The 20335-nt window shown below is 52.3% G+C and overlaps 1 protein-coding gene across 2 annotated transcripts; it reads left to right on the top strand.

The window, feature by feature from the left end:
• Nucleotides 1-2835: 2835 nt before the first annotated feature.
• Nucleotides 2836-20107, top strand: LIMA1 (LIM domain and actin binding 1). 2 transcript variants are annotated; one of them, XM_027907104.1, is made up of 10 exons: nucleotides 2836-2967; nucleotides 4995-5040; nucleotides 7002-7370; nucleotides 11171-11250; nucleotides 11540-11705; nucleotides 13384-13488; nucleotides 15636-15693; nucleotides 16013-16125; nucleotides 18397-18530; nucleotides 18867-20107. In XM_027907104.1, the coding sequence occupies exons 1-10, from the start codon at nucleotides 2849-2851 to the stop codon at nucleotides 19882-19884; spliced, it is 2208 nt and encodes a 735-aa protein (XP_027762905.1). In that variant the 5' UTR covers nucleotides 2836-2848; the 3' UTR covers nucleotides 19885-20107. The 2 variants fall into 2 exon arrangements, with proteins under 2 accessions (XP_027762905.1, XP_027762904.1); XM_027907103.1 differs by having other exon boundaries at nucleotides 11168-11250.
• Nucleotides 20108-20335: the final 228 nt, after the last annotated feature.

The following is a 20335-nucleotide window of genomic DNA, read 5'->3' as shown; positions in this document are numbered from 1 at the left end:
TATGGTGGGGAGGGGGATGGATTCGGTGCTTTAAGGTGGGCTAAATCACAGTCCTTGCCTTCCCTAACATCTGGCACACCTCTGGCATCCCCGTCCCCTCCTCCATCTCGTCTGCGCTCGGTGCCACCTCCCACGTGTCCCGTCTCCCTTGCAGAATGCTCACGGTCTTGTTGAAATTTTAATGTGTGTTTCCTGAAGTGACTCGGAATAAATCACTCAGAAGGAGCAGCAGAGCAAGCCCAGAGATGCTGGAACACACCAAAACTGTAAAATGAATGAGAAGGCCCTAAGAATGTGGAATGGTGTAAAAAAAAAAAAAAATGTGGGAGCACGAGTTTCAAGGCATCTCAGGGCTCTGTTTTGTGTCGTTTCTAGCAGCTGAGATTCCAGATACGCTGCTTCTCTTTTCATTTGGAGGTCCCAGCAGCAGGTGCTGCCTTTCCAAAGAGATTTTTGCCAAAACAGGCCTGACTGGCTCAAGTACCCGTGGCTGTGATGGAGGAAATGGCAGAGAAACACAAAAACCCAAGGGGGGAGGAGATGCAGCCCCAGACTGGGATGGCTGGAGCTGCACTGGGGATGCTCAGGCATCCAAATTAGGGTTATTTTCTGAACAATTGCCCTCGGTCTTGTTTCCCAGCGTTTCACTGAACTGTCCTTCCGTGTGTCAATGGGCACCTGTTCCCTGTGCCAAGGGAGCTCCCGTGAATGCCCCGCTCCTGTTTCCCCGGGCACGGCCGACTGTGCTTGTGAAAGGCCATTTAAAACTGCAGTGGGGCCTCAGGTGAGCTCCCTTTGGCTCCAGATTAGTCATAAAACAAAGTTCAGGCTGTGGTGTGGCACGGCTCATTCAGCACCGGGGTTTTGGCGAGGACAGAATTCTTCCTGTGGGACTTTTTTTTTCGGGTGGCAGGTTCTGTCTGTGGTCTCTGTGTGTGTGTGTGTTCTGCAGTCAGGGGAATACTGGTTCGTTTGTGCAGGCAGGGGGATTTTTGTAAAGGGGGAGAAGAGGGAAATGAGCCCCCTTGTCTTTGTGGGTGGTGATTTGTGCAGCTGTCAAAGGGCAGACAAATGCAGAGCATCCTCCTCTCGGCGCAGGGGGACGGACGAGGGGTGACTTGCTGATGCAAAATGTGCTCAGAAAAGCAGGAATTTCAGAAAGCAACTGCAGTCTGAGGTTCTCTTGCCGACTGGAAGGGGCTCTGGGTGCCTTCCAGGTGGCTGCACCTGGAAAGGCAGCGCTGATAAGTGTTTTCAGGGTGTTTCAACATCCCCACGAAACCAGCGCCGCTTGTTTGCCTCCGTGGTTCGACCTGCACGTCTGAGAGCTCCATCAGAATCACTGCCTGGAGAAAACATGTCCTGGCACGGCCACGCCGTTCTCTCCAGGACATCAGGGGACTTGTGGAATGTGAGAGAAAGGCCTGTTCTCCCTGGGTGCATCCCCAGGACAGCCCGTGTTCACCTGCTGCCTGCTCTGTCTCTGGGCAGGAGCAGGGCTGGGGAGGCTGCTCCGCTCCCAGGGCTCCCATTCCAGCCTGGAGAGGCTGCTCCATTCCCAGTGCCAGCCCCAGGGCTCCCATTCCAGCCTGGAGAGGCTCCTCTACTCCCAGGGCTCCCATTCCAGCCTGGAGAGGCTCTTTTGCTCCCAGGGCTCCCATTCCAGCACTGGAGAGGCTCCTCCACTCCCAGGGCTCCCATTCCAGCCTGGAGAGGCTCCTCTGCTCCCAGGGCTCCCATTCCAGCCTGGAGAGGCTCCTCTGCTCCCAGGGCTCCCATTCCAGCCCTGGGAACTGCGGGCTCTGCCCATGCAGGTGGATTCTCCTGGCCTGAGGCGTCACAGAATCCCAAGTCGTTTCTGAGCAGGTGCATTCCATACCTGTGAGGATTTTGGGAACGTCGTCATTCCTCCCTTTGATCCACTCTTGCCTGAAGGTGTTTCCCTTTACCAGTTGCCCAGCAGAGCTGGGCTCAGACCTGGAGCCAGACTGGATCCAGAGTTCTGTGACTGTGCAAATCCCTTAAAGGAATTAATGGAAAATGCAAGGAAGAGCTCAGCCCCAGCAGTTGGCATTGCAGGGTCAGTTCGTGCCCTTGCCACAGGCATTGTGTGACATGGGACCAGGGAGAAAAGAAAAGAGGAAAAAAAGGAAAGGCGTTTCCCTACAGGCCTTATTTTTGTCTTATCAGAGAGCTCTTTAAATTAATCTCCCCTCCTTTCCTCCTCCACAAAAGAGAACCAAGTGTGTAAAAAAATAAATCTGGTGTGGTGAAAAGCTGGACAAAATCCCGTTTCCAGCAGGGTGGGGGAGGTGGTGAGAGCTGTTCTCGAGGTAACTGGTGTTATTGAAGTGCCATTCTGGTCACTGCTGTGACAGGAGGGTGAACACGAGCCTCGTCTTGCGCTCACAGAGGAAACCGAGAGCGAACCGGGAGTGAATGACAAATGTTTGCACAGGAATTACATCCTCTTAGTTTCATAACTCGAGCCCTCTTACATAAATGCCAGCAGGTTTGGTTTGAGGGCAGCACTGGGGCTTCCTGGAGCTCCTGTGTGTGGGAAACACGAGCGTCCCTCCGGAATCCTCCGGCCCCTCTCGCCCCCTCTGATGTGGCTGGAGGCTTTATCAGGGCACCACCTCAATGGCATCTGCAGAGGGAATCATAATTGTCATCTGCTGGCTCTTTTAAGGCAGCTGATGGAGGGGATCCTGCGGGGTCAGGACGGGTGGAACTGGGAGCACCTGCGTGGGGACGGGAATGAATCGCTCCGTGCAGCTTCTTCCCTGCTCACCCTTCCTGCTGCTGACACCGTTCCTTCCTCCTGGCAGGGATCTGGGGAGAGAAGATGGAGCCTTCCCCGTTCAGCAGAAGGCAATGGGCCTCCCAGTCTCTGAAAATCACCGCCAAGGAGCTTTCCCTGGTCAACAGGAACAAGTCCTCGGCCCTGGCCGAGAGGTTCTCCAAGTGAGTGCCCTGGGGCTGGGAGGGGACAGCTGCTCCCTTGGGCAGGGGCTGCTGCGCTCACAGTTGCTTTGCTGCTTCAAAATACCCCAGAGCTGGAGCCACTGAGGTTTCTGGTTTAGGATGTGCTGGGCAGAGGTTGCTCTCCCTGCTGACATTGCCTTGTTTCAGCAGCCAGAACTGGAACACCTTCTTTCTGCTGTTGGAAGGTAGAGCAGATCATTTCCTGTCACGCCACCAACTGCAATCTGGAGTTGAGGGGCAGAGCACTGGAATGTGGGAAGCTGTGCCCACTGCCCGACCACCCTCTGGGGGAGGAACCTTTCCCCAAAATCCAACCTAACCCTCCCCTGACTTGGGTGGAAGAGGAATATTCCCCTTGCCTTTCCTCTGAGAGATGGATGAAGTGTTAAACCATAAATATTGTGCACACTGAGAGAGCTGAGGGGTGGGAACCTGCATGTGTTTCCTGGAAAAGCTTTTATTTTCTTAAGGAATTATATAGGATGCAGCTGGGACTTCCAATGGGATTTGGGCCAGCTGAGTCTCCTGGGATCTTGCATTAATAATGGAGCAAAGTTTAGGAATATTTGGGTCTTGAGTGTGGGGGAAACTCTGTAAAAGAGGGATAATTGCACATCCACAGCTCCGAGCTCCTCTGTGGGTGTCTGGCCCAGGGAGAAGCTCTTTGCTGTCACTGCCTCGTTAAGGTAATTTATTCACTCGCTGGAGCTTGATTACAGGACCTGGTCATCTTGCTAAATGTTGATAATCCCCTGAAAAGGGCTTACTGGGAGTAATCCAAACTGCTATTCCCTAATCAAGGACTGTCCCCCTGCACAGGCAGTGTCAGTTCCTTGGAAAAACAGGGTCCTGCTCCCTGGCTCTGCTGCCCCGACACCTGCAGGGAGGAGTGTCACTTTTCTAAATGCTGTTACCCAAATATTTGTGTGTGAAAGCATTTCTTTTTTTTTTTTTCTTTTCCATCCCCACACAATCAGTTTTGTCAGGTCACAGGCAGACAAACAGCACCAAGGAGGGGTTCAAACAGTGGCCTGTGCTGGGCTGGCACTCCTCAATCCTCCTGTGTTCTCCAGGTGGTGCTTGACTTAATCCCCGTGTCCCTCTGCGTTGCTTCTCCCAGTACTGATCCCTCTTTCCCCAGCAACGCTTTCCCAGCGTGTCCTGTTCGAATTTTGGACCCTTTCTGGTGCAGAGAGGCGGGTGGGTGTGTTTGCATGGATCAGAGGGGAGGCAGCAGCCCGTAGCACACTCACAGCTGCATCAAAGGCAGAATTCCACAGATAAGGAAAACAGAAACACCCTTTGCCCAGGCAGACAGTGGGTGATGTTCCTTCTCCCTGGGGAGCAGAGCCCTCCCTAAAAATGGCAATGTTTGTCCCTAATTTTCACGGTGCAGACACCAAGTGCAGTCCCCCTGCGTGGTGGAGTGTGGAGGGACTCCCCCCCCACCCCGTGCAGACTGCAGGGAGTTCCCCAGAGCTCCTTAAGGGACTTTGATTCATGATCCAGGGTGGCTTATCTTGGGAGGGCTGTGATTACCCTTCCTGCTGCCACCGTGGCTCAGCTGCTCAGGAGGCAACTGCTGAATGGGGGCAGCTTCCAGCCCACAGAGTAAAATCAACTGGCACTCAGGGAGGTTTTTTTGGCCTATGCCAAGCTGGAATTTGTTCTGGTTCAGCAGCTGCTGGATAAAGAGCTGAGTTATTCCTGCAAAGGGGGCACAGCAGACAGCTGGGTGGCGGAAACAATACAGCTATTCCAAGGTAAACTGTCTCTATTTGGGAATCAGAGTGCTTAGGGAGTGAGAAATATTAATGGGTGTTATTACTGTGAGCTGGATGACTGAAAATGTGTCTGCCACTTGGCTTTGTGTCGTTTGCTGCTGTTTGTCCAGCCTCTGGTTTTAGTTGATAGATCCAGGGAGTGAGATCCCAGCTGCCTTTTCAAGAGTGTTCAGTCTAGTCAAAAAAAGTCATTTTTTGTTTGTTTTTTTCTCCCTCTCAAAGGTATCAGAAAGCTGCTGAAGAAGCCACTGCTGAGAAGAAAAGAAGTGTAAGTGTTTGCATGAGTATTTGTTTCCTTGGGAGTGAGCAGAGCCTGCAGTCAGGATGGGTCACCCGTGTGAAGGTTGCTGTGGCAGGTGATTTTGGGAATATCCAGGTTGCTGCCGTGTGTCCTGCAGAGAACTTGGCATGGGCACAGTGTTTGCCTCGTTCTCCACACCTTCCCCCAGTGTGGAGGGAAGGAAAGGAGATGAAGCTTCTGGCCCAAAGCTCTGTTTGAATCACCAGTTCACTCCTGAGCAAGAGGCAAACTGAGTTAACCACAAGCCATGAACACCCACCTCCTGTTCTTAGCTGGAGGCGCTTGTGTGGTGCCTCTTCCCTTCTTAACCAAACTGGAAAGTGCTCAAAAGACGCCTCCAGCCTCCCTAAAATCCGTGTGTGTCTTGGAGAGCTGCGGGGTCTGCTCTGAAGTGACTTGCAGGGCTGGAAGTGGCCCTGGGTGAGGCGGCCCCAACCTTTTTTGGCTCTGTTACAGCCTCACATTCCCTCCCTTGCACTTGGTGTCCCGGGGTCAGGGAACCTTGGCTGGAACGCCAGGCAGGGAGGTTGCAGGGCTTTGCCCAAGCAGGCCCTGGGGGTAATTCCTGTTTGAAAGGACTGCCAGTGTTTTCAGGATCTGTTGGAAAGTCGCTGCTTTAATTTCCTTAGTTCTTGGGGAGTCACTCTTTTTGCTGTTTGGGATACAGGTGGCATAAAGGAAGCATTCTAAAAAAATTACTTTGGGGTCTTAAATGTCCTTCCCTGCTCGTGCTGGTGTCTGTCAACCTCCCTCTCATCAGGGAACAGGCAAATCCCAAGCAGGAGGGACTCGTGTTGGGAAGTGTGCAGGGACTCCAGAGGTGTTCCCATGGAAACCTGCTGTGCAGTTTTCAGTATTTCTGTTCCATTACAACACTTCCCTTATCATTTCGGTACTTTCCTTCCAATAGAATCAGCAAACACGCTGATTTTTTTTTTTTAATAATTATTTTTTTTTGGAAGTGTAGGTGGATTCAAGTCAATTTGCAAAGCAGCGTTCAAAATGTGACCACAAGAGTAATAGGGTGAGAGACTTAAATCCCAATATAGCTGCTAATCCCAGTTAATTCCTGTAAGCCCTGCAGCCCTGCTCCACTTGCAATGAGTTTGGAGTGGTGTCCGTAAGGGAGAGGCAGGAATCATGCAATGGTGGCAGGTACTGGATTTGGATGAACCCAAAGAGGGGCTGGGCTGCTGCTCTGGGGAGGGGGAACTGCTCGGAGCAGAATTGGCCTGGGAAGCACTTGGATGGGAGGTGATGCTGCTCCAGGTGCTCCCTGGAGGGGGTGAGGTGTGTTTTTGTCACTCCTGTGCCTGTCCCTGTCAGAGCTTTCAGTGGGCTGAGCGGAACAGAAGGAAAATCCCCAACAAATTACTGGTTCTTTCCGAAGAGGAGCGGGAGTATGTTTGTTGTGGGGGCTTGGCTGGAGCCTTGGGCTGGGGGGGGGGCTGTGAAATCCTGCTCAGATCCCTCGTAATTCCAGTGCTGCCGTAACCTGGGAGCAGAAATACAGAACTCCAGGGATGGAGTGGTTTCTGAGAACTAATCTGTAGCTTTGGGAAGGGCTGGTGATTGTTGAAGACACTGCAGCACCGGGCCCTCCCCTGTGGCCGCTTGTGTCCCGTTCCCTCCCCGTGTGGATTCGGGTCCCATTTCCTTCATATGTGGATTCAAGCCTTTTGTGTGGAATTTAACCCCTCGGGTTCGACTCCCTTTTGCCTTATAAGGCCATCCTGTTTGCTCACTTCCTGACTTTTCTCCTCTCCCCCCCTCCTTCCTTCCCTGTCCTGGATGTGTCTCCATGTGGCACAGCTGGAACTGTTCACAGCTGGCCGGGAGCGGGAGCGGAGCGGAGCCCTCGCCTTCCCCCGCATGGGAAGGGGAGCGCTCGCCAGAGCTCGGCCTTTTAAACTCCTTGTCCCTTGCAGAACGCGGAAAACCTGCCCCCTCACTTCACCAGGGGCAATCTGAGCGCGCTGAAGAAGAAGTGGGAGAATCCGGCGCTGGGAGCGGAGTCCGGGAGGGAATCGCTGCGGGGCGGCTGCGCTGAGGTTCGGCACAAGGTCGGCACCGGCCGCGCTCCTTCCCCATCCCCGGGGGCTGGGGCTGACGGCTCGAAGCCCAGAATCCACTCAGCGGAGGGTGGCAACATGGAAAACTGTGTGCGAGAGCCCAGGGAAGCGGAGAAGCCCGAGGCCGGCGAGGGAGCGGAGCCGCTGGGCAGGATCGAGAAGTACAACGTGCCCCTGAGCAAGCTCAAGATGATGTTCGAGAAGGGCGAGCCCCCCCAGCCCAAGGTAAGGGGTGGCGAATCCCGGAGCCGCTGGAGCTGCTGCCTCCGGAGGGGCAATCAGGAAAATCCCGGGAGGGAGTGGCTCCGGCTGCTGGCCCCGCAGATAATAGCGTGTGCATTGTCTGGTGTGAATAACTCACACCGTGGGGGCAAAACAGCTTCACCCCCCAGCCTCGCGAGTTCCTGCGGGACGAGCGGAGCTGGGGACAGGTCGGGGTAAAACTGTTTTCCCTGCGGAAGGGCTCGGTTGAAGGGAAAAAGTGGAATTTATGAAGCTTGGGGTTGTTTCTGCCTTGCGTGAAAGACTGCGATGAGTTACACGAGCACGAATTGTGTCAAAATATGTATGTGTATATATATATATTTATGTATTTATATATATATATATGAAAGAAGAAGAAACTGAGCTCAGCAGTCAAGGTGAAGCGCTGAGGAGTGAGAGGTTTTGATATCTGGATCACATATATATATATATATATATATACATACACACACACACATATACATAAATATGTATTGTGGAACTCTCCCATCTTCTCCTCGCTTCTTCCCTCATCTCTGGATCTTAACAAATGTTTCTTATCTTAAAAAAAAAAATCCCTCACTGGGGGAAAACGAAGCCGAGATGGCCAGAGCAGCTCCTGCCCTCACTAGTTTTGACTTGCAAATGCTCAGGGCTCGCATTTTTCCTCCAACTGCTCATGAAATCTGATCCCGCCTGCGGACTCCGAGTGTCCCCGGGGGGGAATTGCTCAACTCCGAAATGAGTTGCATATGCTGGGGACTTGAAACACGGTCCCGAGGCCTCGATGCTGCTGGATTTTCCAATTTTCCTCATAGTTTTTCCCCCCGTCCTTCTGGCTTTGTTCTGCTGCGGGTGGTTTTTTTTTTCTTGAAGCGTTGAGCAAAACAAACACATTTCGGGCAGAATTGTTTCCAACAGGCAGCGATTCCGGGCTCAGAGGAGCGAGGTTTGGGGTCTCTTGTGGAGTGGTTTCACAACTCGGGATTTTTTGGAGTCTTTTGTCGTGATGTGAGAGCTGCCCACCCTGTCCCGCGCGGGGAGGGCGATGTCCCCGTAGCCCTTCCCTGAACTCTCTCGCCCGAAGGATTCATCGCTCAGGATTCCACTGGAATTCTGCAGATGGGCTTCCAGTAACTCCGTCTCGGCCCCCGGGGAATAAACTGTGTTGGAGCTGAGTGAATGTGAAACCGATGGTTTGTCAAGTTTGGTAGTTCGGGCGTTGTTAAGAACCAGCTGGAACACAGCAATCGCCATCCAGGAGGGATGGAACTGGTCAGGCTGGGTTCAAAAATTCCTGTTCCAGGTTAATCTGTTACTCTTTAATGGTGATGCTGAGGGCCGTGAGGGGGAAGGGGTGTCTTTGGAGCTGGATTCCTGGTTCTGGGAATTGATCTGAGGGCAGGAGGGTGATGTCATGCCCTGTGACATGACAGTGAGGGGAGCTGGCACTGCAGATCTGGGTCAGTGGAGTGGAAGCCACCACAGCCCCGGTGTGAGTGTGGCCCAACTGCAGCTCTGCAGTGGCCTCTTCCACTTCTTTCCTGAGGCTTTTCCTGAGCAGGGCTCCGTGGGGTGGTTTGGGTGGGAAATGCCTTTGTGATTCCCGAGCCCAGCTGCAAGTTCAGCTGAGGGAGGGCGGTTTTCCTTGGAATTTACTCCAGGTGTAAATGCTGTCAGAGCTCTGCCGGCTGAACATCTGTGTGGACTAAACCAGCACCATGTGACTGCAGCAGTAAATGGACTTTCCTGGTCACTGGGCAGGTTCTGGGGCAGGAATCCAGATTAGAGCCTGGGTTTCCTGATTCCACCTCCCACTCTAAACAAACCTACTCTCGTTTTCAGGTTTATAAGCAGAACCCTCCCTCTTTTGTTCCTTTCTTCACTCAGCTCTTGCTCTGCCCTCTGCAATAGATAGGTGGCAGATCTTCCTTTATTGCCTTTTCGTGGGAACAAACTGCTCTGATCCCATTAGGGGCAGGCACGGCAGCCTGGAGTTCAGCCTGACTGGGGCTGGTGGAAGCCCTGACGTTCCAAGGGCTCCTCCTGGAAGTGGCAGTGGCAGCACAGCCAGGGGAGATCAGGGGAGGAGGAAGAGCAGCAGATCTGCAGCGTTTCTGGAGTTGTCGTCTCCAGGCTGCTCAGCCCATGGGTTGGGATGGGGAAACTCCCTCATCTTCCCCCTGCTGAGCTTCTTTTTTCCTTTTACTCTGCTTTTTTCATCCCCAGCACAAAACTGCTGATATAAAACCTTAATGTATTTATAGATTTACTGAATATTTGGAGGTTTATTCAAATACCCCTGACCTCTAACAAAAGGTGGGCAAGGGCAGGAGGAGGAGCTGATGCAGTTGGAGCACTCCTGAGCTCACTCTTCAGCTGAACTTTTCCTCCTGCACTCCTTTGAACCCCAAATTTGTGAGCTGCAAGAAGCCTGGACTCGGGGTGACAGGGAAGGGGACCCTGGCTGAATAGGGATCATTTAAGAGGAGTTTTCACTCCTCATGAGGAATCTGCAAGTCCTTACAAGTGCAGGCACTCCCAGCCCCAGCCTATCAATGGAAGGAAAAGACTTGTCAGAGCTAAAGCTCTTTTCCAGTAAGAAAAGTTACCAAAGCCCTAAACCACAGAAATAGAAACTATTTCCCATCCTAATGGAAAAAGAGGGTTTTTTCCAGCTGCGTTTTCCTTTCCTGGTGAAGCTGCTGTTTGCATGGAAAGCAGCCTGATTTTTTATTTTTTTTTTTTTTCCCAGTGATTATCTTACAGTGCAGTGTTAAAATAAACTTTGGAATTTCCTTCAGTTTGGTGAGCAGCAAATATGAAACTCATTGGAAGTGGAAGTGGGGGGGGGGGGAATGTGTGGTTGGAGCATCTTGCCAAACCTGCCTTTTCCCCCTGCATCAGCCTCAGCCTGAATTTCCAACTGTGATTTAACTCTTCCTGGGGAGGCAACAAAAAGAATCCAGCACCTTCTAGGATTTTATGGGTTGACTTTCAGCTGTGAAAACAGCCCCACCTTGGTGGAGTCCAACTGAACTCTGTGCTCAGGAGCTTTTATCAAAGCTGTGGAAACTTCTGTTCGCGGTTTCTTTTACTGAGATTTAGATTCTGGGGAGTTGGTCTCAACAAATAAGCAAAAAATCTGATTGAGGCAGCCAGAGCATCTGTGTGGTGCTGCAGGACACCCTGTCCAGCTCTGCAGCCTGGCAGGGAGTGATTATCCTGGAGATCTGAGAATATTTATCTCTACTATTTAGCTCTCCTGCTTAAGCTTCAGCCTTATCAGACCTAATTAGGGAATTATTCGGTACCAAATGCATGAAGCGTCCAAATCAAACCGGGTAACTTGAGATAACGTTTATTCCAATACTCTGGATTGCTTTTCCTGTGGCTGAAAATCGGTGCAGATTCTGGGTGGCTTCTCCTTTCGTCCTTCACCTGGTTTTAGATCTCCCTGAAACGACCTCGAGCAACAGAAACGGCGCGAGTTCCAAAACTCCACCTGGAAACCCCGGTCCCGCTGCTCCTTTCCAACCAGGAGGAGCTCTCAGAGAGGCCACCGGGTGACCTCTCCGGGGAAAAGTGTCTCCCAGGTGACGGAGGGGTCAGGTATTCTGTGATCAAACTTTGTGCTGGTTAAATAAGACGTCACCTGCTCCGCTTGTTTGTTCCGGCAAAGCAGATTTGCAAGTGACACCTGGGCCTCTTAAGGGATTACCCCCCGCCCCCGGCGAGCCCTGGGTGCCCAGGCGGCTGAGGGGTGGCTCTGTCCCCAGCAGGTGCCCAGGGAGCCCCGCAGGACGGCGCTGGGCAGGAGGGTGTCGGAGAACAGCGGCTCCTCCGAGGACTGCGACGCGGGACAGGCCGAGAGGAGCCACGGGCCCGCAGGTCAGGGGAACTCCGGGCTGGCCTCGGGCTTGGGGGGAGTGGATTTTTTTAAAGTTTATAAAGTAAATCTGCTGGATACAGTCCAGGGAGAGGTTCCTCCGTGCTCTGGGGTGGGAATCCGGCACAGGTTGGGCTCGAGGGTCCTGGGGGGCTTTTCCAGCCTCAGGGACTCCGGGAAATAACTCCTGCCCTTCCTAAAAAATGGAAGGAAGTGCAGCCTGAAAACTGCCCATTATTCATGTGGGTTTTCTTTTTTTTTCACCAGGGCATCTTGTAGAGACCATCCCAGGACTGAGCTTGGACAAGGCAGAGAGCAGGAGGAGCCTGGACCTGCCTCGTTTGACAGAGACATCCATAAAGGACAGGCTGGCCAAGTACCAGGCAGCTGTGTCCAAGCAGGGCAGCTCCTCAGCCCTCACTCCCATGGTAAGTCTGCTTTTGGCTTGGCTGGAAGGGAGTTTTTGTCCCAGGCTGAGACTGGGAGGAAGATCTTATGGAAACCAGGCTGCTTGAGGACAAATGCCATCGTTTTTTCTGTTTTGCTTTTTTTTTTTTTTTTAAACTAACTCTGTGCCCCTGGGATCAAGAGTTGCCTGCAGGAAGAAATAAGTATATTTGCATCTTCCTGGAATAATGTTGAAAGTTTCCCAGTTAATGAAGCGTTGCAGCTGAGGAGGTTTCAGGAACCTCAGCTTTTGTTAGCTGTTGTTTTTGGAGGGGCAGAGCCTCAGCTACAATGATTCCTGAATTTCATCTGCCTGTGGCTCTGATTCTCCAGCTGTGGGAGGGGAGCCCAGTAAAAAATTTCCCTGCATGAATGGAAAGTCCTTGCAGCCAGTGCAGCAAATCTGATTAACCTAATTGCTGATTCCTGCGCCCCGTGCCTTGCCTGGGTTCATTTGCTGAGGCCTTTTCCTCCAGGTTGGGGCTCAGGGTGGTGGTGCTGGGCCACTGAAATTCCATCCCAAAGGCAGGAGATCTGCCCCTTCTCCTGAGGCTCCTGTCTGCAGCCCCCCAGAGCTCTGGGTTTGGTGCCAGTCCATCCTGATGCTCTCAGGATGCCCCACTTGGGAGGAATCCCTGCCCATGTTGGCCTGGCACGTGGACAAGGGCCGAGTAAAGCAGAGCAAAGGAGGATTCCTGAGGCCAGTGCTGGCAGTGCCAGTGCTCCAACAGCTGCCCTAACCCTGGGATCTTCTCCTGCCCTGCTGGGAAAGCACCCAGGGCTCTCCTGGAATGGATGTGTGGTGTCTATGCTGTCCCTCTCCCCTCTGTTTTAGGGCACTGTGGTGGAATTAGGCCTGGATTCAAACTGATGGTGAGATAGAAGCAGTTCTGTGCCCTGCAAGGGGTGCAGGGAGGGGAGGGAGAGCTGCTGGACAGCAGAGCTGGAGGTCTAGGCAGCACTAAAATTCCTTACAAACCTCTTGGACGTGGCTGGTTCCGTGCAGATTGTTCCCGATCCCAGCGAGGTGCTGGTGCTGGCAGGTGGCTGCTCCTCTCTCACGTCACACACAGGAGATGCCTCGTGAAAGGCACGAGGCTCCCACTGATCTTGTGCCCTGTGGCAAGGCAGGAAACACGAGGTTTCACTGGATTTTATCTCTTTTGAAGTCTGAAAGATTCTTCTGTGAAAATCTTCAGTCGAGTCTGTCAAGAACAAAAACGAAGGGTTTTGACTTGAACTGGAGCAGAAGTGGGATTTGCTTTCATGTCAAGCCTTATTTGGCAGCTTTAGGTAGTGCTTGTCTGGAAATACTTGCCATTCCCAGGGAAAAGTTAACATTTCTGGAAGAGGGAGGTGTGGACTGGGCAGGGGATTTAAGAGCTGGTTTTAAAGAGGAATTTGGAAGGGTTGTTAAGGCCAACACTGGTGTGCCCTCCGAGGGGCACAGCAAAATCCTGCAGCCCAATCCTTTCCCCTCATTAGGATGTGTCACTTCCCAAGTGTCTGTGGATTTTTATGGCCCTTCCCTGAATTATCACCTCAAATACTAGAAAAACAGGTTTGTTTTTTTTTTTAAAACACTTTGAGAAAAATAGGAGGCAAGTGTTTTTCCAAGGGGAGAAGAACCTGTCACCATTCCAGTGCTTTATCCTATAGAGTGAGATTCAAGCCAGTGAGAGTGAACTCAAGAATTACAGATGTGGGCAGAAGGAGAATGTGGCACCAAGTGAGGACTCCAGTTCCTGTCAGGATGGGGAGAAGGTAAGATGTGTGTGCTGGTGGAGGTCAGGGGCTTCAGTGCAAGTGGAAATAGTTGTGGAAGCGCAGCTGATGTGCTGGCTCCACATTCCACGGGCCCATCCAGGACTGAACGTGAGCAGCTGGTCCAGAGGAGTTACAGTCCTGCAGAATTCCTGATTCTTAATTTTAATTTTCAGTCATTCCTTTTAGGCTGTCTCTGAGTTATAGGCCAGTGATTCTCTGTGGAAGAGAATGTCTAGAGAGAAGTTTTCTTGGAGAGTTTCTCTGTCTTCTCAGCTGTGACATGTCTGTAGTGCAGCAGAGCCCTTCAATCTCATCCTTCTGGGTATTTTTCAGTGAAGAAATTCCTCCCTGGGAGGGTGGGCAGGCCCTGGCACAGGTTGGGCAGAGAAGCTGTGGCTGCTCCTGGATCCCTGGAAGTGTCCCAGGTCAGGTTGGAGCAGCCTGGGCTGGTGGAAGGCATCCCTGCCCGTGGCAGGGGGTGGCACTGGATGATCTTTAAGGTCCCTTCCAACCCAAACTATTCCCTGTGCCAAATCCCTTGATGCTTCTGTGGTTTTTCTCATTTGTTCTGGTAGGGTTTTTGGCTTTATTGTTGACTCTGATGAAATCACCTAAAGGCTTTTTTGTGTCCTGTTCCCTCACTGTGAAAAGATGGTTCACAGCCAGGTATTTGTTTTGTTGGTAGTTTTTGGTAGGTTTTTGTCTTGTGATTTTTTTTTTTTTAATAAACAAAAAGAATCTACACCAGAAAAAAAAAAAAAACAACAAACAAAGCAGGAGGAGCTTTGTGTGACACGAGTTTGTCACTGTTTCTCCTGCATTTGAGTGGCTCAGTTTTAAGGGAACTGGGAATGGCAGCTTGGGTTTGCTCCTGGTTTTGAGCTTCAGCTGTAAACTGAGACTCTGTGAATTGGCCCCGAGCATTTGTGCCCTGGAGCGGGGAGGGCAGACGGGATAAAAGCAGCTGAATAATAATTGGGGTACTGTGCATGGCAGCCAGGCTGAACACGTGGCAGCCTAATGCCAGGAGGGCTTTTAGAGCTTTCCAGCCTTCCTTGGGCAAGGGGCCAAATCCTGGCTCTCTCAGCTGTTCCTCCCTGACAGCTGAGCGGCTTCAGCTCCGACTGCCGGGGCTGCTCCGTGTTCAGAGGTGAGTTAATTGAAAGAGCACCTGTTAAATCAGAATTAAATCAGAGTCTCTGCCCCCTTCCCCTCGTGAATGGAAGGTCTGAATAAAGATCCTTGCACTGAGTTGCTTGTGGAGGTGTCTGGGTGCAGGGAGGACCTGAAGGGGACACGGGGAGCCAGGATTGTCCTTTGGAAGGGGATGATGAACTCTGGAAATGAGCCTAATTAGAGCTGCTGGGTCGTTACTGTCAGGAGCCAAGATGAGATGGAAACAAAGGACACTCCTGAGCTGTCCCCTCACTTTTCACGCTGCCCCTGTGAAGGTTGCAAGGCCAGACGGGTGTGACTGTCCCAGCCTCTCAATAACCTCTCATTCCCCGTCCCAGGTGAATTATCTGCCCACCACTCCGGGTTACAGCGCTGCTTTTTTCTCCCCAGCAGACCCAGAGTGTGTTAAGAGCTGTCATTTGCCTTCCCCTGAACTCGCTAATTTGCAAATTTCAGTTGCTTGCAGTGGACTTTTCAACCATTAGAGTGAATTAGTGATGATTTGGTTAATCTTGTTACGGTGCTTTAGGTCCTCGGGGTAGCTACTTAAAACTATTTGATTTAATAGCAATAGTGCCAAGTTTAATAAAGAACTATACATCAAGGGCTTTACCTGTAACATGTTTGGTTCAGGGGTGCACTCGATGATCTTAAAGGTCTTTTCCAACCTAAGCCAATTCTGTGAGTCTGTTTAGTGTCTGAAACTTTTTAGGAACACGATGTTTGTGTGTGAGAGAGCCCTGACAGATGATCTGAGTATTGCAAGAGCTGTGCAGTTCTGAGCTTGGCTGCCCTGTAGCCAGGACTGATGTTGTGGACACTCCTTGTGCCTGACAGAAAACACAGCGAGTCCCTCCCTGAGCCCCCTCAGGTCAGTCCCTGTCCCAGGGCTCACAGACTGCCTGGGGGGGGGGGGGTTGTTCAGACCTCAGGGGGCTGGATGTGCTCATTGTCTCCTTCTGTTGCAGGTTTCTGTAGATGGGAACAGCTCGTCTCTGCACTCTGGTGTGCTGGAGGATGGCCATGGTGAGCACACAGCTCGAGGGAGGGAGGGGGGGTGGAAGATGCTTCAGCTCAGCCCCATCAAATGGTTCACTAACACAAACTGTCCCGTGCTGAGGATCTGCTCCGTGCCTAACTCAGGCTTTATAACAATTTCTTCACGTTAAGAAGTTTTTTTTGCAGTTGTAATAATGTTAAGACATTTGTAACTCCCGTTTGCTCTGACTGAGCTCTTTTCAGCGTAGCTTCCTCACCTTTTAACCCAGACTAATGCTCTGGTGGGCCTGGGGAGCACAAGCTGCCCCTGCTTTAAAGCCCACTGTAATTGCCTTTTCTCCCTCAGCTGGACAGAACTCGGAGAGCGAGGCAGAAGCTCAGAGAGCTGTCAGCTCAAAGCAGCAGAGCCCCAGTGCCAGGGCTGGCCAGGCAGACACCTCCCCACCCAAAGCCGTGAAGGTAACGCAGCTCTTTAGTCTCAGACATTGAGGGGGGGGGGTTCAAACCACCCTGTTTAATGCTGGGAAAGCCTCAGTGTGGGCACAGAGGTCTGGCAGTAATGGATGGATAACTGTGTTTGTGAGGGAACCTGAGTTCAGGATGGGAAACACCTCGAAAGGGCGTTTTCCTCCCGGGCTGGGAGTCGCTTGTTGCTGTTCCACAGCCCCCCCCGTGGCAGACTCTGCTCCTCTTCACTGTCTGGGAGAAGGGGCTGAGCAGGGGGTGGTGGTGGTGGTGGTGGCAGGGCTTGTCAGTGCTCCCAGAGATGGGCCCTGAGCTGCTGGGAAGGATCTTCAGAGCCTCCAGCCCGCTGGGAGTCGTGGCTTTGCACCCTCCCCTTCCATCAGCTCCCGAGGGAGCCGCAACTGGGAGCGACTCGACAGTAAGAAGGGCACTGTTGTGTTGGCTTTCTGAGGGGTCTTTGATGTTCCAATTTCTTCAGGGGAGCGATAAGGCAGATGGAGAAGTTTGGGACAGGAATGTGTTTGTTAATCTGATTAGACAACAAATGGCAGCGCTGGACGCTCTGATCACGCTGCAGTTCCCCGTCACATGGGCTGTGTCTGGAGTTGGGATGCCGGTTCCCTGGGCTGCCACAGACTTCCTGGCTCGCTCCTGAGGAAACAACTGGGCTTTTGTTGTTTTCCCCCATCTTTGGGAGGAACAGCACTGACCTCAGAGATCAGGGAGATGTGGCTTCCCAGCGTGCTGGGGTGGGGAATGCCAGGGTGGGGGGACTGGAGCTGCCTGGAGGAGTTGTGTGATCTCAGCCTGTTGCACAGAACCTGCATGTCCTGGTCCCCTCTGCTCTCTTTATATTATTAGAGCCATTTTTAGCCTTTTGCCTTGTTACTGCTTTAGATGCTGCACTGTGAGATAGAAACCCAGCTGCTGTTTATTCATCCAAGGTTCCTATTTGTCTCTTCCAGCTTCTGTCTCCTGTTCTCGGTTCCTAACCTCTCCTCCTGCCTTCTGCTTCCCTCCTAATGTGAGCTCAACTCTCAGCTTTCTCTCGAGGCTTTTTTTTTTAATTCATATTTATTGGGCCTCACCTTCCTCCTGTAGCTCCTTTTTGTAGCATCCTGGAAAGGAATTCCTGTCTCTTCACACCCCAAAACGCCTCTCCACAGACATAGGGCACATTGTAAGTGCAAGTAAGTTCCTCTCCTTGGGTGGGGGTGTGATTGCAGGAGGACGTGCCAGGGCCCTCCATCAGGGTTGCCAAACCCCAGGCCGTGGTGGCAAACGAAGCCTTTCAGGGAGAGTTTTGTGAGGCCAAGCTGTTGTAATCAGAACTTTAATCCACTGCAACCTCAGGCAATGCCTTGAAGGCCTGAAATACCATTTAAAATGGAGTTTAAATTGACAGCAAACTTTATGGCTCTGTCTTCAGCAATCTGCCCCCTCGCACCGTAACTTTCATTGCTACCCATTGTTTCTAGACTGTTATAAATAAATTGCTGTGATTATGTCTTCCTGTGACCTTCCTGTTTTGGTTTTTGTTTTTTTTTTTTTTCTTTAGCCATCAGATTTTCCCTTAAAGGTTTTTGTAAGTCGGTAGGAGGTAATTCTTTGTCAGAGGAAAGCCCCACTATGAGTGTGTCTGCCCAGGGTGTGGAGCCTCCCCGGCTGCTAAATTAGTTGTAATCAAGGTGCAGCCTCCAACCTGCCAGTCTTTCAACTCTGTTGTTTAATTTTTCCTGCAAAGCACCTTCCCCCTTGGCCAGGGTTAACGGATTCCAAGGAGCAACACTCTTCTAGTGGAAGGTGTCCCTGCCCACGGCAGGGGGGTTGGAACTGGATGATCACCTTCCAACCCAAACCATTCCAGGATTCAGGTTTTTCTGCACTATTTTTATTCTCTTGGTAAGTCTCATACTGACTGGAATCGAATGTTTCATCATTTTCCTATCAAGAGAAGCTGAGGTTGCAGGAAGAGGTTGCAGAGCTTTTTGGGAACTGGCTCAGCTCTGGTATTTTCATTGTTCTCTCCCGGCTGTTGCTCAAGTGGAGCTGTGGAACTCACTGGGGTGAAACCCTGGCTCTCTGTCAAGCCACAGCAGTCCCGTGGGTCTGTCGTGGCCTCTTCCTCCCTCGTTGCCCACCAGAGCCCACTGCAATGACTCTCTGCAGCTCGGGAGGGCTGGGGAGGCCGTGGGGGAACCCAGGCCGAGCCCCCGGCACCTGACGCGTTTTCCAGCTCTCACGGGCTTTCTCTCCTTCCTGCAGAAATTCCAGTTGCCAATGAAGGAGACCTGTGTTGGGTGCCAGAAGACCGTGTACCCCATGGAAAGGCTCTTTGCCAACCAGCAGGTGTTTCACATCAGCTGCTTCCGCTGTTCCTACTGCAACAGCAAGCTCAGGTACCCGCCCTGCTCCCTCTGGAAGCGCCTGGGAAGTGTTTTCCCCTCGCTGCTGCTCGGGTTGGAGGCCACCACAGGAGTGGTAATGCTCTGCCAGTGGTGTTTGCACTTTGATGCAGTTTTTAAACTCTTCCTGTAATTTTAGGGGGGGTGGGAAATAGCATGTCCAACTTCCTCCCGAATCCTTGGACAGAGCCATAGGGAATGCGAACCCCGAGGGCTGTGAGCGTGTTCTGAGCGTGTTGGAAGGGTGGGATTGAATCTCTTCAGTGACACAGCTGAAGCAGAGGCCTGTGCTGGTGAGCTCTAGTGTTTGACTCTGTGTTTCCTGCCCAGCCTCGGGACGTACGCGTCGCTGCGGGGCAACATCTACTGCAAACCCCACTTCAACCAGCTCTTCAAATCCAAGGGCAACTACGACGAGGGCTTTGGGCACAAACAGCACAAGGAGTTGTGGGCAGGCAAAGCGGAATGTGAGGAATCCCTGGAAAAAAACGTCCCTGGGGCGAACGCAACAGAGGCTCCGCAGAGCCCCGGAGTGGAGGACGCCCCGATTGCAAAAGTGGGGGTTCTGGCAGCGACTATGGAAGCGAAAGCCTCGGCTGTGCCTGAAAGAGAAGAGAGACCGGCGGAAACGAAAAAGCTCAGGATCGCCTGGCCCCCTCCCTCTGACCAGAGCATCCAAGGAAGTGCCTTAGAGGAGGGCATCAAAGTACTCAAACCCAAGTGGCCCCCGGAGGAGGAGGTTTCCAAGCCGGACGGGCAGGAGGACGTGGACCTGGATCTCAAGAAGCTGAGAAGATCTTCCTCGCTGAAGGAGCGGAGCCGCCCCTTCACGGTGGCGGCCTCGTTCAGAACGGTGTCTGTGAAGGGCCACAAAGCAGAGAACTCGCCCTCTCCTCCCAAGGCCGAGAGGGACGCCCTGAAAAAGGGGGAGGAACTGGAGAGAGAGGTCGTGGCGGAGAAAAAGCCGAAGGAAAAGAAGGTTGAGCGCAGGAACACCCAGAACCCCGAGGAGAGAAAAGCGGAGGAAGAGCAGGGACCGCGTGGTGTCAGGACAGCGGAGCACGGCGTTGTGGAGAACGGCCAGGTGGGTGCAGAGACGGACGAGGAGGAACACCCCGCGGAAGAGCCGGAAATCCCAAACGAAGAACTCCTCGAGCCGAACTCTCCCAAACGTTCCAGCCTGGGCAGCGTCGTGAGCGCCAAGGAGGCGTCCCCGAACCAGAACCGCAAATCCCAAGACGTGGGGTTCTGGGAGGGCGACGACGTGGAGGATCTGTCCGTGGAAGAGCAGATCAAAAGGAATCGCTACTATGAAGATGAGGATGATGATGATGATGATGAAGAATAAATTGGCCTTTTCCTAGGAAACTCGCTGCGAGGTGCTGGGCCTTTGGAAATGGGTGTTTTTAGCTTTAACAAACAGCTCTCCTCCATGAAGTGATGCTACACTGCACGTTAAGGGAATCCACGTCCAAATTATCTCAACTGGGAAACTCTGGAAGCCTGCGGAGAGTCTCTCTGGGGCCATGGGAACAAGTGTGTGGTTGTGGGACAGCGTCAGCAGGTAATGTCTGTCCTCAGCACGAGAACAGGGCTGTCCTGGGCTTCACTGTCTTATCCCTTTGAGCTCAAACACGTATTCCACCAACAATTCATGGAATTCCGCCGTGGTGGGCTGGGACAGGCCCTCTGGAACACACCACTTGTACCACTACAAATGCTACTGCAGTGCTTAGGGACCAACTTCAAAGGGACTTTCTGGCCTGCTTTAAAAATGGTCACTTAATGCACTTTAATGC

Source organism: Empidonax traillii, unplaced genomic scaffold (genome assembly GCF_003031625.1).
Source record: "Empidonax traillii isolate 1590-97213 ecotype Southwest subspecies unplaced genomic scaffold, ASM303162v1 scaffold1401:size261456, whole genome shotgun sequence".
Lineage (NCBI taxonomy): Eukaryota > Metazoa > Chordata > Aves > Passeriformes > Tyrannidae > Empidonax > Empidonax traillii.
This window is presented reverse-complemented; position numbering and strand designations above follow the sequence as displayed.

What these genes read in the sequence shown, in the direction of transcription:
- LIMA1 (XM_027907103.1), top strand. Translation starts at nt 2,849, where the DNA reads ATGGAGCCTTCCCCGTTCAGCAGAAGGCAATGGGCCTCCCAGTCTCTG. An exon ending in CTGCTGAGAAGAAAAGAAGT is followed by an intron (nt 5,041 to 7,001) that starts GTAAGTGTTTGC and finishes TGTCCCTTGCAG; the next exon opens with AACGCGGAAAACCTGCCCCC. An exon ending in GCGAGCCCCCCCAGCCCAAG is followed by an intron (nt 7,371 to 11,167) that starts GTAAGGGGTGGC and finishes CTCTGTCCCCAG; the next exon opens with CAGGTGCCCAGGGAGCCCCG.